Here is a 17,933-nt window from a genome sequence, read left to right as displayed (position 1 = left end):
TGAAACAAACAGATAGTTCCATACCTCCTGTAAAGGCCCTATCTTTGATCATGGTTTGTTGAATCTCTGATATGTGAAAGCATTTGGAATAGGAACAAAAATTTCAACAATCAGACAAGTTCACCTGGGAAATCACCATCCTTTAAATGTCATTTACATGCTTATTGTTCTATGTAGCTCACGATCTGGTAGCGTTTGTCTGATGGCCAGCTTTGAATTAGAAGCTCTGTTGCAGTCTACCAGTAGTTGACTGATAACACTCAGGGGTATCTAAAACATTTCATATTCAGCTTATTTTGAATTTCAAACATTTCTGGCATGGTCAGAACAGCACTGGAACGCTTCCAAGAAGATCAAAACAACCTGTTATGAATGTGGAACAGTTGCTTCAAATGTTTCAGATGCAAAACATTTGCATATTACTAATTAATATATATCTGTGCTAACAGTTCTAGTTTACACGGTATGGAAACTTTGAACATTTAAAGTAATATATTAGATTTCACCCAACTGAATGTTTAATCTCAGCAAATTGCCTGTATCTTCAAATATGAACAGGTGCAATCACTTTCCTATAGTACAGATAATACTATATGGATTTTAGCCAAAGTTAATGCATACACGTTATGTCCTCTATACATTCCTTTTGTATATGTGCAATTATTTTCAAGTGCCATTCACGTAGCACAGTCTTCTACAATATCCAAATATCTAAGGCTGAATACTTATGCAAATTAGAACCACTTCCACTTTAGAATGATTCCCCACCCCATGGTATGCGTACAGATTCAGCACACACAACTAGGGGAAGGTAATTTATGGTTTGAATTAATTATGGTTTCTATGTAGACATGTATATAAAAACATGGCTAATATATGGAAAGAGATCCATTTAAGAAGGATAAACTGGAGGAAGCATGTGTTCACAAGTCTACTTGGCTACTGCAAATCACGATTGTTATGAGCCCGTTCTACATCTGCATTGTCAGAGAGCTTATAAATTAGTCTTCTTTCTCCTGATATCTTCCTGATGGTTGGAACTACTGTAACTTGTATAAATTCCTTTGGCTAAGGTGACAGGAAACTATGAAATTGCATTCCAAAGCATCTGAAATGGCAAGCATTATAACTGTTTAAAAGATTAATGTATGGACATTATTAAAGTACAGAATCTATTGGAAATTAGAAATAGCAAATACCCATTCAGGAACATCAGAGAAACATACAAACCCGCCGAAAAAGTGATCCTTAAAAGATATGTGACTTACAAAAGAGGACAGTGTTTTCTTTCAAATTCCTGGATGGCAAAAAGTAAATGCTGAAAAATATCTTGAAAGCAAATGGAAACCAGTACTTCTATTAAAAGGAAAAAAAGTGCAATAGATATAAACAGAGTAAAGAAAAAGATTGACAGTATATGCACACTCCATAGCAAACTTATATTTTCTTTATATGGGCTTTGAAAGGGTTATATAGGTGATCATGAATCTCTTTTCATAAGAATAGTTGCCTTCTTTGACACTAAAACATAAATACATGAATTCATATATACATACAAACCCTGTTGAAAACTGTTTTATCCAAATCACATTGCCTTATTATTGATCACTAATTGTGTTGTTAAAGCATTAAATAACAATTACAGTATAAAGCTAATATTCTAACCTATGTTACACATCTTATTTTCTAACCAAATAACCCAAAGAGAATTATATATCCCGCAGCACAGTCTTGCTATTTTTGGAAGAACTGGAGAACTGTCAAGTCACATCTGGAACATAAAAAAATATATTAAATCACATACTAATAAAAGGCATTACAAATGGGGAAAGAGTATTAATTATGCCAAGATACTTTTCTATACAGAATTTTCAAAGAGAGTTAATTAGTTCCATTTATTTCATTTCTTGATTGTCTTAAATTTGAGCCTTAAATGCACCATCATTCAATAACAAATTAAATAAAATGTCTAAATCACTCAGTGCTATAAGAATACATCTATTTGCTGCTGAAACAAATAAACAAACAAAACAGATGTGGAAGCAATAAAAAGAATTTTGTTACATTAGATTAACATAGTTTCAAATTTGGACTTGGCTATTACCAAATACAGGATCTGAAGAGTACCCACTTATTTTGTTTTTACAGTATTGGTTTTTAAACACATATACACACAACTGTTTATATAAAACAAAATAATTTAACATTTAGAAAAATTGTGTCATAATAGTTTACAGTAATAGAAACATTAAGCTAAAGACATTAGGCCGCTAAATATTGAAATCTTGACATTTTACTGTCAAATTGTTCAAGAAAAATGTCTTGAAGCCAATGAGTGTCCACTATAGAATGGTATTTGTTGTTAGGATCTTAAATGCCAGACAATTTAAGGAAACAGTTCAGATTTTCCAAAGAATCAATCCTTTGATATGGCAACATAATTTTACAAAAACCTTCATTACCAGAAAAACATAGTATTCTATTCACATTATATAACTATTCTTCCATCATGCATCCAGAAACTCTGTATTCTATTAGCAACTAAGCATTTATTTGCTGGTGCAAACTTTGGGGTAAAAAACAGATCTTTTGTGAAAAATGGCTGCCAGAATATCACCATTCCTCAATTACATTAACACCAGGTTAACTTCATAAAGAAGCCATTTATTAGAAGACAATCTGAGTTACTTAAAGTCAGACCAATCCAAGTCAGACCACCAATTATAGCAGTGCAAATGTTTCATATGACGTTCCATGTACTGTGAAGGGCTGTTACTTCTTTTCTCACCTGAGAAGCAAATCTCTGAGGTACTCCAACAGAATGCCCTTTTAACATGTGCAGTGCATACCGAACTGGTGTTAATTGTTACAGCCTTCATAGCATAAAGCAAAAAAAAAAAAAAAAAAGCCTAGGCAGCTCATTGTAAAGTGGCATCTGCACCGGACATTTTGCCCTGTTGTGATAGAACTTAGCTTGATCTCAAAATGCACTATTTAAAACATACAGGTCTGTCTGTCTGTAATCTAATGGCAAAACTTTGGAGGACTATTGCACCTGAAATGGATGGATGGAGGGAGGGAGGAAGGGATAGCTATGCAAGGAATGTAAGCAGAATGATAAATTATTGGGATTAGAAGCAACAAACTTGTATTGGTGGAAAGAGATGATATTATTTACTTTCAGGGCTGCCTTGTGCTTTTCTAATTTGTATAATATAAACAAATAACATATTTAGTATTTTAAATATATACATCTTTTGATAATCAACAAGTTTTTCCTGGTTCACATAACAATAGATGATAAGGTCTTACTCCTTTGGAGTAAAAATTCTCAGATATACAGAGAAATTAAGCAGAAGGAAGAGAATGTTTTCTAGCTTAGCATTCTTTCCATTGTGCTTTCAGTGTGTAATGAACACTGAACATCATTTCTTATCTAGCTGTTTCAGCTACTCTTTGTGGAAGAGAAGAAACAAAGAATTAAAAACTTACTGTCTATTTGCTGTCATCTAGTGATTCTCTGGATATTTGCAACCAGACAGAATCCTAGTTTCAACATGTTTCTAAATATTTTTCAGGAAAATAGCAGAAAACAAAAAAGGTGCATGCCTGCAAGCCAGACCTGATTACGATCATACAAGATTCAAACTACATTATGGCATTCTACTGAGGTCTTTCTTATTGCCTCTTCCTTTTAAAAAAACATTAGCATAGGACAGTGCAAAGATCAAATGAAAATGATGGCAAATGACAGAATTTAACCTTTTCAACACACACAGGCATTTGTGCACACATGCACAAACGCACACACATACACATTTACTGGATGCCTGAGTATACAAATTTGATAATAAATTCCCCCACTGCCTTAATTTAGTTCTGTATCAGAGCCCAAATATAACTATATAGGGCATTCCAACAGTCCCAGTGTTAGCTCAGCCTACTAGGGCAAGACATGTACCAGGGCCAGACATTTTCAGCCTCCCAACACATTTAATTTTGTAGCATTATAGATGCTTCCTTACATGCATTTTGAAAACATTAATAGAAATCTCAGTGTTACTCAGAAGTCTTATATGGCTTGGTGCACCTATTTCATTGCCATGAACTTCCACAATTTAATTAATCTTTAGCAAATGCTACACCTATTCTTTTCAAATGTACTATGTGAACAAGTCATTAAGCAGGCCATCTTATTAGGAAGCTTTCAACCATTAAAAACATGCTGAATTAGATTCCAAGGGCTGCTTCTCAAATTACATTTCTTTAAAAAAAAAAAAAAAGGAAAGCCTGTATATCAGTCCAACGTATAAATCCTGCTATGTCCCTTTCTTCAATTAGAAAAATAAACAACTAGTTCTGAGAAATGTCAAGAGGATATAGAGATTGAAAGAGAACTCATTTTTGTATTGTCCTTATCAGAGAATATACAGGGCAAAGATCTGAGCCTGTACTGACTTTCAGAAGCAATAACTACAGGAAATTGAAGTAACAAGAGAAGATATTCTAGGATAACTTTGTACAGTAACCTATCACCGTAGGTTACTCACCCCCAGTGTTCTTAAAGAATGGAAAGAAGTGAAATGACTACTCCAATAGCAAAATATTTAACTTTTCCCCCCAGAAAATACTTATTTCCAGAGAACAAGAAAGTTATCAATTCAACACTAATTTCCTAAAAGGGAATGAAAGAAAATTATAGGCTGGTCATTTTTCACACTTACCACCGTTGTAATATCCACATGGTCACATGATCAAAATTCAGACACGTGGCAACTGACTCATATTTATGACAGTTGCAGTATTTTGGGGTCATGTGATCCCCTTTTGTGATCCTCTGACAACCAAAGTTAATGGGAAAGCTAGATTCACTTAACCTAACTGTGCTGATTCACTTAACAACTGTGGTAAGAAAGGAGGTAAAATGAGGCAAAACTCACTTAACAAATGCCTCGCTTAACAACAGAAATTTTGGGCTCAATTGTGGTTCTTGAGTCAAGGACTACCTGTAAATTTAAGCAAATGTAAATTCATGTACAGAAGAGCAAAAACTATCATGACAGGTGCCCTGATATGGCCTCGTCTGTCTATAATTTTGAAGACTGACAGTTACCTCCAAATTGCAGACAGTATGCTTACAAATTCAGTGCAGGGAATTTGGCAGTAAAATATGTCTTCATCTCCCACTTCTGGGCAGCTTAGAAGTAGTTGGCTACTGTAAGAATGAAGTGTTGCAACAAGATGCCAGATCTGTCAGGGGTGTCTGTATGTAAAAGTCATATTTACCTACAGAGCCATATCTAGGGGCTTCAGAGGCTATAATATTTATGTTTATTAAGAGACAGGAGAAGCAATAAGTGAGAAATATTCTTGAACGCAGAGAGGAAAATATGACTCCAAATCCACAATTAATAAGTGAAATCAAAATGAACTTGAAGACAGAAGGGAATAAACCAGATACCCTACAGATAGGTTAGATCAACTTCCATTATCTTTTCCCACTGAAAATGGCTGTTGGGCTCACAAATATTGAAGCCTACAAATATCTGGATGGCATCAAGTTGCCGCTATTTGACTAAAAGCCAGCCCTCCTACTGTACAGGTAGTCCTCGACTTACAATCATAATTGGTAATACTGGTTTCATTTTAATATTGCAAGCCACCCAAGGTCACCTCGTGGTGAGATAGGCCGTGAACAAATTTAATAAAGAATATAAATAATTGACTCCACAATTATGGTTGCAAGCCACTTCAGTCATGCAGTGACATGTGATCAGACCTGATTTTATGACATTTTATGCGATGGTCATTAAAGTGTCTGGTATGTAATGAATTTTTCCCAATGAGCAATTTTCGCCAGAAACCGGAATAAATGCCAAAAAATAGCAAAAAAAAAGTCACAAAACAGTCACATTACAATAGAATGTAGCAAACAGCTATAAAAGATGCCCAAAATGCAATCACGTGATCATGGGTCTGTGTATGAGTATGTGTTCAGCCTTTGTAACTCGTAAGTTGCTCTGGAAACATCTGTCACAACTTCACTTCTTAAGAGACCAGTCATAAGAAAAGGACTACTTGTAGTCATAATCATCATGCAACTTCTTCTGAGGTAAAGTGGGAAATTTTAGAAGATATAGACCATGACTCTGAGGAGCTATAAACTTCAATAGAAAGTTAACCAAGATTTTGAAAAATGTAGTGAACTGTTCTTTTTAATGCAAGATAAAAGGAAATGTATTAAATATATTATTTATAGGGACAGCTATTGATTGACTATAAATGAAATAAATGTACTTTTTGACCTGACTGCCTCCTACTGTCTGAAGTGTAGTCTGCAGCATTCTACTCAAAAACCAACTGTGGCTTCAGTCTGAAAGAAGCTGCAAATCTGTTGCACAAAAACAGGGGTTAAAGATGAAGCAAGTGGATGCTTTTTAATGAGTATGGCCCAAATGGGTAGCTATCAGGAACTTATACACCATTCAGGTGGGCAAAAGTCATGTTTTCAAAGCAGATGAAATGCTTACACCACATAAAAAAAGTACACAATGTATTCATCAGCATCTGTGAATTATTGCAGTAACAATTGGAATATTACCGTTGCATATCTAACAGAATGGTGCATATTAAGAGTACAGAAATTATTTCACACATACTTCAGGCTGAAATTTGTAGCTGCTGAAATGAAGACCTCAAAGGCAAAGTAATGATGACATCACAATATGCACAAATCAAGAACTGCATGTGGGTTTATTTTACATTTGAGAAAACAGTGGATTTCATTGCGTGAACCAAAAAGGTACTGTACAATATTAATGATAAAACATCAAAATGTATAATTCATAGTGCATTGTTTGCTTTATTTTTATTTATTTTGTCAGATAGCTCCTTTGAGTACATGCATCTGGGAAGATGCAGGTGCCAGTAAAATTTCTCTATTTAACTCAAGCTGCAGGAATTCAATTTTATTCAAAAAAGTGTGTTTTTACATTATATACACAGAAATTGAATATAAAATGACAATATAAAATGTTAAGAGAGAAAGCATACAGCCAGAAGGTACAAAGGAAGTTGAACAATTTAAAATGGTACAATATGCAACATGTACTGCTTTTTTTTTTTTTTAACCTAAGCTGATGCTGGCAATTTACAAGGATCAGAATCCAACACTTGCCCCATTTTTTTTGTTGTTTTGTTTCATTTTCATGTACCAATGCAGCACACTATAGAAAGATCAGCCTGTACCAAAGCTTACATTTGTAAATAACTATAAACTGCAGTATCTTACAGGAAAAAGAAATAACTTTTTTACATTTTTAAAATAACTTGCATACTTCTGATGCCAGTCAAGTGGCAATGTTCAGCGTTCAGAGGGTTTGGACATAGTGTCAAATTGGTTTGTGATTTTTACTTTTTAAAACATGGGTCATCGTTCTCCAACTCCTTGAGCATTTAATCACTTTTTATAATTATTCAAGAATGGCATGCATCTTTTCTTTGCAAATCAAGACTGCATTTTTTGGGGGGGGGAAAGGCTTTTTGACATTTAAATATAAGTGAATTTGACCCAGTTATATTAGGATGAAATGCCTTTTTTGAAGAAAAAAACACACCTTCTTTTGGGAAAGGCACAGAATACTATTATAGTCCTCAGAGGGTTAAAAACTGACACTATGGGGTTCTGTGACCTTTATTGTCATGGCAACTTTGTAATTTTAGAATGTCTTTTTGTTATTGTTCTTTGTGTCTTTCTTTACGGCTAAATTAATGTCTCTCAATAGTGTCTCCCACTATAGTCTACAAAAGATAGCTTAACATCAAGGACACATGTTGAAAATAAAGGTCAGACTTTGACTCACAGAAAAAAGAAGGGGGGAAGGAAAGGGAAAAAAAAGGTTTTAAAAACATGCACAGATCAGACAAAGAGCATATAAATATAACTACAAAAGTATGTAAGAAAAACCAAGCTCCAGATAGGCAGTTCAGCAACAAAAGTAAGACTGATTTCAGAGGCTCAGATCAGGCCTAGTGCAGTACTATGAAGTTTAGTGCAATGTTCCTGTGGTCACTTGCATACCTGGTTGCTTACCTGGACGCTAATGTTTTTCTAACTCAGTTACATAGATCAGATGGTCCTCGGGGGACTTCCCATGTGTTTTACTAAGGTGCAGTTTGACTGCATGCTTGCTTGCAAAAGTTCGATTACAGAGCTTACACTGGAATGTGGATCCTGAGTCCTCCTCGGCAATTCCAAGTGAGCCTAAAGTCTTATTTGAGAGGACCTTGGAAACATTTTGCTGTTCTTGTATCTGATTAAGGGGCAATTTGGACAGATCCTTCAAACTGAACCCTAAATGTGTCTCCAAGTGACTTATATATGTGGAAGCAGTCCTGAATTGAGAGGCACAATCATTGCAAAAGAAAACAGGATGACCTGTATCCAAATTCTTTAAAAATTTAGTTCCACCTGTCCTCCTTAACTGATACTTCACATTGGCCAGCCAGTGGCTAATTGTGGTCATGGAAAGACCAGTAAACTTCGAGATATGAACCCGTTCTTGTGGGCCTAGGTCCGACATAATGTATTTGCCTTCTGGTGTCTCCCTCAAACTGGAAGCAAACTGGGCTTGAAGGATGAGAAGATGCTGAGGGTTCCAGTTTGACTGCCTACCCTTCCTCTTGTGTACTGGAGACAGTTCGTCCAAAGCTTCTTCAAAGCTACTTCCATCTGCATCAGATTTTTCTGACACAGAAGATGGAGTCGAAGACTTGGGAGTCAAGCGCCCTGTGAGGTTCTTTACCATGTCAGAAATATCCATTAGGGCACTTTCTCTTAGAGGAGATGAGACAGAATCAGTCACACTGGAAATCAGCGGTTTGGTTTTAGACTTTGTTAAATCAATAGGCTGATCGCTGTTCTCGTAATAGTACCGGTCAATAGCCTCAGCTTGCTTGGATGGAGTTGCAGGGTAAATGGGTTTGTCCAACATGCTGTTACTAATTTTATATAACATGGCCAAAGGATCCAAAGAAGGACTTACAGGATTAGAGACTTTTCCTAAGTGGGTATTCATGATGGACTGCAAAGCACTCAGAGGGTTAATGAATGATTGCTCTGGTGAATGATCTGTAATGATACCTAAGTTATTACAGCCATTTGTGACTTTTGCTTTAGGTGGTTCAGTACCATTAAGTGCATGCGGGTTAGCTAGCACATCCTTTTTGACCTTCTGAACCTCAGTCTCAGGACTCTGTTTTTGCTGTTGTGGCTGCTGATGTAGTAGTTGTTGTTTGTTGCTTTCCTCTGATTTTGGAAAGTCTTTGATTTCCTTAGGAGCAGGGGACAATGGCTTGACTGGAGAACATTTTTCTTTTTCTGAAGGCTTTTCTTCTTTTTTAATATGGATTTTGCCCGTGACCTTCTCTACTAGCTCTTCCATGGCAGAGACATTACTTTTATGAGGAGGGGGTGTCAGATTGCCTGGTGAATGGATTAGCGCACTGTGTTCTGAAGACAATGATTTTACACTGCTAGCATATGATGGCTGAATCTGAACACTCTGCACAGTTGGCTGAAGGGATTTAACGGTTCCTGGAAGCTGATAAGCTGCATGAATGCTAGGGTAGCCTCCCCAGGAAGGTGCTCCATTTTGAGCTTTGCTTATAGCTGTGGTCACTGTGTTCTCCAGAGATTTCAATATGTCAATTCCACCTTTTGGACTTTCATCTAGATCCTCTTCTCGGAGGTACTGATATACAGCTATTGGCTCAAATTTTTCTACAGAGTCCTCATTTTCTTCTTTAATTTTTTTGTCTGTTTCAGTAACAATCACCTGTTCTTTTTCTGGCTCCTTCTTTTCTTCAGAAGTTGTAAATCCGGCAGGAGAATCCGGCTGCTTTTTAATAGTTGTAGCTGGTAATCTTGTATGAGTGGTAGGTGGCAAAGGTATGGATTGTATCTTTTCTTCAACTACAGGGTCCAATACTAGCTGTTTTCCTTTCTTAGAGGCTGAATTAGTTACTTTCAAAAAATGTCCTGTGACCATCATGTGAGCAGTCAGCTGCTGCAAAGTGTCATGAGAACTGCCACATTCCATGCATTTTAATATCTGAGCTTTGCGGGCCTCAAACTGCCAAGTGTAGCTAGCACCATTTTGATAGCCATAGCGATTATTGGGAGTTACATATGGATTAGCAGTTTTCTGATCCTTTGCTGCTTCACTAAGTGTTGTCTCTGAAGTGATTGCTGTTGGCTCAGGTGAGCAAGGTGAAGCCAAGTCCTGAAGTGCTCGTTTTTTGGTGGAAGGCACCAGTTTGGTGATGGCTGGTACTGGTTCCTTCAGAGGCACTTTCTGGTAATGCTTTGTTTTTATCATATGGACACTTAAGTCTTGTAAAGATTCAAATGAATGACCACAATACATGCATTTTAGTACTTTCTGGGCATCCTCTTTGCCTTCCATTTCCATAAGTGATCGCTTTCTGGGCTTTGACCACCGTTTGGTTTTTTCAGATTCTTTATCTTGGTTGTCATCCCGGTAATGTCCAGTTTCATTCATGTGCACTGTAAGCTCTACCAGTGTATCATACGCTGCGCTACAGTCTTTGCACCGGAATTTACTGGCACCAGTGAACACAGAACCATACAGTTTATTGTTTTGCCGGTAAAGTTGCACTGTGCTGAACAGACTGGGCTCTGGTAGAAGTCCATATGAGGTCTGTTGCAGAGTTTTGGCCAAAGCCGCTTGATGCCAGTCATAACCTGAACTGCCACTGCTACTGTTACTAGTACTACTGATGCTTGTAGTGGTAGTAGTGTTGGTACTGGTACTGGCACTTGTATTTGGGGTACTGATACTAGTGGTGCTGTTAGGGGTGCTTTCTTTCTGGCTGTTTTCATTATTCTTTGCTTTTTTTAAATCTAAAGCTAAACCAGACCAACAAGATTCTGACAGTAAATTTGCATACACGGCTTTTATCTGTGCTAAGCTGTCCTGTGGGTAGGAAGCATTGTCCAAGCACTTGTGATCTTCTTTCTCTTCTTTAGAGGAAGTGCTTTTGAAATGGGCCAGTTGGTCACTGTTTTCACTGAATGGTGAACCATAACCTGCATCTTGATTTGTTGCTGTGCTGACTGGAGAATTCTGGTAACTCTGAGCCTCCTTGATCTCTGTTTCATCATGGCCCGTGTACTCAGTTTCTTGAATGTCCAGAGGCAGCCCATCATCCTCCCCACTTTCTTCATCAATTTCTGCTGCTTTGAGTTCTTCTTCAGGAACATAAGCTTGAAAGAAAGAGAAGAAAAGAGAGAGAGAGAAAAAAAACCAAGAGAACCATTAAAGAATGTAGCCATTTTCCCACACTGTAACTATTACAATAAATGAGGATTATATTCATAGCTTTTACTTCTGTGTGATAATATACCTTCTCAAATAAAGGCATTCCCTCTACAACTAAACAACTGCATGACACATCAGTAGAATTAATGTTTTACCAGCAGAATAACCAAGTCTGACTGAAGCTAAAATACATTCTTCAGTTACTTATTATGATATAATTATATTATAATTTTGCTGCTGTAAATAATCTGAGGATTATGACTTCAGTTTATTTACTCATTTACCAGATTGCTAAATGGATGGGTTATTGTATTTTTTTTTCACAACAATAGAAACTTATTCAGTTTAATTTCAATATATTACGTTCAACAATCCAGTTTATGCGACACAGGATGACTATAAAGTTCTATGAAAATAGAGTAAAACTAAAAAAATGCATACTAGAGTTTAAATTAAACACTAATTATTAAGTATTGTTATCATTAAGAGTTATATATGCCTATATTATTAATAATACAATGCAATTTTTTCCTTCATATTTTTCCCCAATTTTTCTTCTAAATGGTGCTGTTTTTACTTTATGGACTGAATCTGTAGTTCAAATAAATTTTAATTTTGTATTTAAAATTAACCCAAGTTAACTGAATGAGACAATCTATCCATAAAATACAATATAAAGGATCAACCTGGTAAAAGGCATACAACTAAGCATTTGAACCAGTGGTTCTCAACCTTTTTAACGCCACGACCCCCGACCGGTTGTAAGTTGAGGACTACTCAACCGGTCGTAAGTCGAGGACTACTCAACTGGTGCAGCACCGTTTGCAGAATGGGACTTTTGGCGGGCTCAGCAGGGCAGAGACAGCCTGGACAATTCCTATTGGCTTTTGAAAGCCAATAGAATTAGACTCTATCCAAAAGAGTCTATTCTTTTGGCTTTCAAAAGCCAATAGAATAAAAGGGAGTAGCACAGCTAAGGAAAAGGGGGAAAAAATGACGGACTGCGTTGTTTGGTAAACCCCGTGAAATGGTCGTTCGACCCCAAATGGGGTCCCGACCCACAGGTTGAGAACCACTGGTTTGAACAGAAGTAACAATAGGTACTAGGCAACTAAGTTTTCTTAACACATTAATGGAAGATAGAAATACATGCTAAAATATTAACAGATAAGTATTATTTTTACTGACATTTCTATTATTATGTTTCCAGGACTTATTTAAGTTCCAAAGTTACATATAAAGTGCCTCAAAATTGCCTCCATTATCACACTGTCCATATAGCAACATTGTAGAATAATTCCATTGGATGAATACTGTGTTCCATTAGAACAGTAACATAAGAATACTAATTAGTATTAATACTCCAGTACTCCAATTAATACCAATTATTTATTAATAGCTAACTGTAGAGCAGTAATTAGCACAAACAATAGAAAAGGCTTGAATCCTCAACTTTTACAAAAGTTGATAGAATTCTAAAAATTGGTAGAAGAACTATTGTGAGAAAGATCCCTTTCAGTCTGGATTCAGGCCAGAGTATAGGACGGAACAGCATTGGTCATACTCTTCAATGACCTCTGACAGGAGCAGGATGGAGATAGTGCATCTCTCCTTGCTCTTCTTGACTTCTCTCTGGGTTTTGATACCATCGATCATGTATATCCTTCTGGACTTGCTCTTGAAGTTTGGGGTGAATAGCATAAAGTTGGGCTGGTTCTCCTCCTTCCTCTAGGGCTGGTTTCACTCAATGTCAATGGGAGAGGGAGAGAAGGGCTACAGAGCCTAGTCCTTCTCTTTAGTTTAACTGGGTGCTGGTCATTCAATGGTTTGGGGTGAGGTGTCATCAATAAGTGGATGACATTTGTAGCTCTACTCTTAGCTTTCTCAGTGATGCCTATCTCATATATGGAGGCTGTGGGAACCTGATGGGGTACAACAGGCTTCAGGTCAACACAAACAAAACTGAATAGTTTTGGTCCACCTTCTGCTACTAGGTGCCTTCCATTGTTGGCCTTGGATGAGTGGCACTGTCTCAGACAGTGGATATTCTGGACTAATGATTCCAGCCCGAAAAACCCATAACTGGGTTGTGCACTAGCTGTCCTGGAACAAAATTCTGCTTACTATCTCTTATTACCTCATGACCTCCAGTCAGGATTATTGCAATGCACTCTACAGGACCACTCAGAAGCTTCAGCTGGTGCAGAATCAGTAACATGGGTGGTAAATTGTTCCAGTTTTTTGGCCCATGTAACAACACTACTTTGTGAGCTGCATTAGTTGCCAATGTGCCAAGGTACAATTCAAGGTTTTGGTTGTTGCCTTTTCTGCCATAGCTCCAGGCTCGTGAAACATTCTCCCTCTGGGTACAGAAAAGTCCTGACACTACTGGCTTTTTGTAAAGCCCTGAAGACCAGGTTCTCTGCCCAAGCCTGGGGCCCTGAGAATGTGCAGGGATCCATTTCTTGGTTATGCTAGAGATTTCCCTAAAAACTTCCCTTTAATTTACAATATAGTTCTATCCAACTAACTAATTAACTAACTACCACAAAACAAAGTACTTGCTGCAGTTAACAGTAAAATAAAATTCTACAACACAATACAGTTAAACTATCCCAAGTCAATAAAACCAATACAAAAACCAGATTAATCTATGTTTAGATTGAACGTTGAAACAAGATTCCAACAAGGTACCCAGATTGATATAGGGTAGCAATTCTTCAGGGTAGTCCAGACTGGGAAACCGAAACCAAGAATACTAATATGATATTTATTATAAGGTTATAATAACAGTCTTGCAAGTCTGAAACATTTCCCTCCTTCCCGGCCTTTATGTTCCAGAGAATTAGGGAGGGTCAATTTTGAAATGCTTTCTTCACCCCCATTTCTACTCTGGACCCAGATTTTTTTTATCACACCACTGTCTAGGTTGAAGCATTTTCTCCTGTCTCTTAAGGTTCTATCACAGCCCATTACAAATGGCAATATCCAATAATTCCCAAACGCTTTCCAGAACAATTATGTCTTGACCAGTTTCTGAAAGAAAAAAACAGGGAGTTATACAGGAATTATTACAGAGAAACCTATTGGCATTCAGCACGAGACTTGCAATATGTAACGTAATTACAATATGTAATATAGGTTTTTTTTCTTTTTTTTTTCTTTTTAATTCAATGCTTCTGGCTGCCTGGACAACTTCCTGCAGTTTTTTGGCCAAATATCAGAAGTGAATTGCCATTGCCTCCTTCCTAGGGCTGAAAGAGAGTGACTGGCCCAAGGTAACTCAGCTGGCTTTGTGCCTAAGGCTGGACTAGACCTCACAGTGTCCTGTTTTCTAGCCTGATACCTTAACCACTATACCAAACTGGCTCTAACATAGATTTAAAATGTGTAATTACAATATGCAGTATAGATTTAAAATACACTTTATTTATTTATTATCATATTTGTATGGCTGTTCATCTTGCAAGACATCTAATTGTATATATCATTCTGTTTGACTTCTAAAACGTATTAGGTATGCCTTATGAGGTATATGTCAGTATTAAACCGCATATTATAAAACTGGTTTGTTTCAACAATAAGAAAGTAAGCTTCAACTAACAAAAATTGAATGCTTCTAATCTCTCCATGAATTTATGTTAAAAAAAGAGGAAAAGACTGGACTTGCTACCTGCTCATTTTAATCCCAATAGACTATGTATTTTACAATTGTTTTAGAATGGCTAACCAGGCTAGGTTAGCCAATCTAAATTCAACTACCAAACATTTAAATAGGGGAAAAAAGCTATATGTATATACAGTATCTTGGGCAAGGACATTTTATCTGTGAATATAAATCTCAGAATTATTCTGATCATGTACATGAAAGAAACCACTAATGAACCAATGGGATTTACTCTAATATAAATATATAATATTTGGGGGGGGGGATTTGAATGGTTCTTTATTTAGTCAATACTTTGGGAAATATATCATATTTGTTTGGTCGGCAATATGTTGTAGAAGGAGAGACGGTACTGTAATAAATATTAGACCTTAGTCCTGACTAATATAAATAAATTTATTAAAGTCCATTTATAATTCTTGTAATGTAACTTTGGGCAGATATTCAGGGCCAAGATTATTAAAATTCTTACCCTGATCAACAATCAAATGACCCCTCAGGAATGTAAATATAATGGCAACATCAAAGAGGTCCAGGGTCAACATAGGTAGGCCAGGCCTGCCAAGACTGATACCGCTTGCAACCCTTTCGTTCATGCCTCATTTTTTTAATGCTTTATACAATAGTCAGAAAGCATCCAATGAAAGATTTACGAAGTGGCAACAGCTATTTTACTTATTTGTTTCTTACTTTCTAAAATAAATTACTCATTTTGATAAGAAAAAAAGGCTTAGCACAACAAATTGCAGTCCATTCCTATAAAATCTGATCCTATGGTTTAAGTCATTAAAACGCAATATGCTCAAAATATTTTTTTCAATGCTGTTAGTGTTGGAAAAATGACTTTGTTCCTGGAAAAAAAGGAACAGAAGAAGTAATAAGGATGGTGTTGTAGTCAGATACAATAATGGCTTTTACAGAATGGCCCAGTTAAGACCACTGGGTCCAAGGTCTAAACACTACCAGCTGCACCACTGCTTGATTTTAAATAGCGTGCATTATTCTATTAATAAGCTATAACTAAACAGAAATGGTGAAACTAAACATGACAGGTTGTTTCAGAATTTTGCCTCCTACTAAGGTTGGCCTGTGGCATTGAGCCTCCTACCAATCTATGACGCAGATGTCATGCAACAATTTTAACAAGAGTGGTCTGCAGTTAAAAATAAAACAAGAATAAATATTTAAAAGTGACAAGCATAAAGCAAGCAATGACATATCCAAGTTGATTATCAAACTTTGCTATTGTTTTGCCACCTGGTGAAATGATACAATCTAACCAAAATTACGTATTTATTGGAATCAAACTATTCTTTTTAACTAACAAATGTGATATTCATGAGCAGATGGTCACTATATCAAAATACATTTATTCTAAGGGCCCACTTCAAAAAAAGTCTTATATACACCTAAGTATTGTATTAAGTTTAGATTCAGAATACCAATTGTTACCACGGGAAGATTAAATAACAGATATATGATTCTACCAGAAGCAAACAGAACTGGATGGATGAAGAAGAAAAGTACCAGCAGGCGTAACTACCAAACCAAACAATGTTACTTTTATAATTGGGTGTTTTTTAAAAAAATGTTTTAATTGTTCATTTTGTTTTTTACTTTAAAAAGATTATCAACAGTATAAATCTACTTAAACCGTATTGAACTCAGTGGCTACACACTGATGTACATTCACCTGAAAGTGAGTTCCACTTAACTCAATAGGACTTTCTACTAAATAGGGTGTGTGTGTACATCTGTATATAATTTCATTGTTAAATCTTTTTAAATATATTTTTTCTTAGAAGCATATGCTAAAATTCGTGATATTCCCATCTGACCCATTTTTCAGTAGCATTCAACATTTCTGAAATCTGCCTGCCAAAAATAAGAGGCCCCTTTCTCCCCTTTCATTTACCAGTATTCTGCAGTATTTATTTATCTCTCCACTGATTTCCCCTTTTCCCCAAATCTCATTTTATTTTATTGAAAGGACAATTTAATGTGATTTCTAGTAATAATGGAAAAGTTCTTCAAATAATATAACATTAAATAATACCAAAGCTAAAAAATATAAACATCTAGGAGAAGGAAGACAAATTAATATCTTTCCAACTGGAATGCTTTTGTAGGCTTCAGACTGCCATGTGCTAGTATACTACATTCTAACAAAAATCTATAAAAATGATTTATAAATCCAGCTTTACGGTTATAGTTCATTAAAAGTTATTCTGAGTCTCTATTCTATCCTTCAACCTCATTCTACATTATCCCATTCTGTAGATTTTGTGATTCATATACTTGATCAGCAACCTGGCATTTTTGGTTGAGAAAGACAAAGGAGAACTTGTCCACTCTTGCTTCCAAATCATATCTTCATTTAAAATATGAGGTTGTCTGTGTTAGTTTTGCTTCATTTTTTTCTATTAGATCAAATTCAAATATTTCTTAATACATATTTCACACAGAACAGTGTATTAAAACCAAGTGAACTTGAGAAAAAAGCAAAAAAAAAATGTTATTTATCCCTTTTCCTGCACATTGCTAAAAATGCCTCTGCCCAACAGATTCTGTTTCAACACAGAGGTCACAACTATTTGCCAAAGAGAGAGAAGGTAACCTTCTGCCTTATATTATGCTACCTTAGAGCAAAGGACCAAAAGATTGCTGTTATACTACAGTATGTTAGCACAAACATTAATACACTAATATCATTACTCTGAACTGGCATCCCCTCACTTAAATAAGGAAAACCTAAAAATTGACAAAAACTTTGTCTATGTTTATTTAATTCACAATTTTTGTAACCCAAAATCTACAATAAAACAAAAAATAGACATAAAATTGATAGAAATCACCCAATTATAACCAGAAACATTCAGTCATGATTAAAAACACAGTGGAACATTACTGAATGTATTTATATT

At 36.0% G+C, this 17,933-nt stretch overlaps 1 protein-coding gene across 2 annotated transcripts in view; it reads right to left on the bottom strand.

Moving 5' to 3' along the window:
- Nucleotides 1-6,728: 6,728 nt before the first annotated feature.
- Nucleotides 6,729-17,933, bottom strand: part of TSHZ1 (teashirt zinc finger homeobox 1) — a 74,103-nt gene continuing 62,898 nt past the window's right edge. For both annotated transcript variants that reach the window (XM_039334398.1, XM_039334400.1), the window contains exon 2: nt 6,729-11,287. In XM_039334398.1, the coding sequence (XP_039190332.1) occupies nt 8,100-11,287 (3,188 nt within the window). In that variant the 3' untranslated portion in view covers nt 6,729-8,099. The remainder of the gene's footprint in view (nt 11,288-17,933) is intronic.

The sequence above is a fragment of the Crotalus tigris genome, unplaced genomic scaffold (genome assembly GCF_016545835.1).
Source record: "Crotalus tigris isolate CLP2741 ecotype Arizona unplaced genomic scaffold, ASM1654583v1 scf7180000017630.2799268, whole genome shotgun sequence".
NCBI lineage: Eukaryota > Metazoa > Chordata > Lepidosauria > Squamata > Viperidae > Crotalus > Crotalus tigris.
This window is presented reverse-complemented; position numbering and strand designations above follow the sequence as displayed.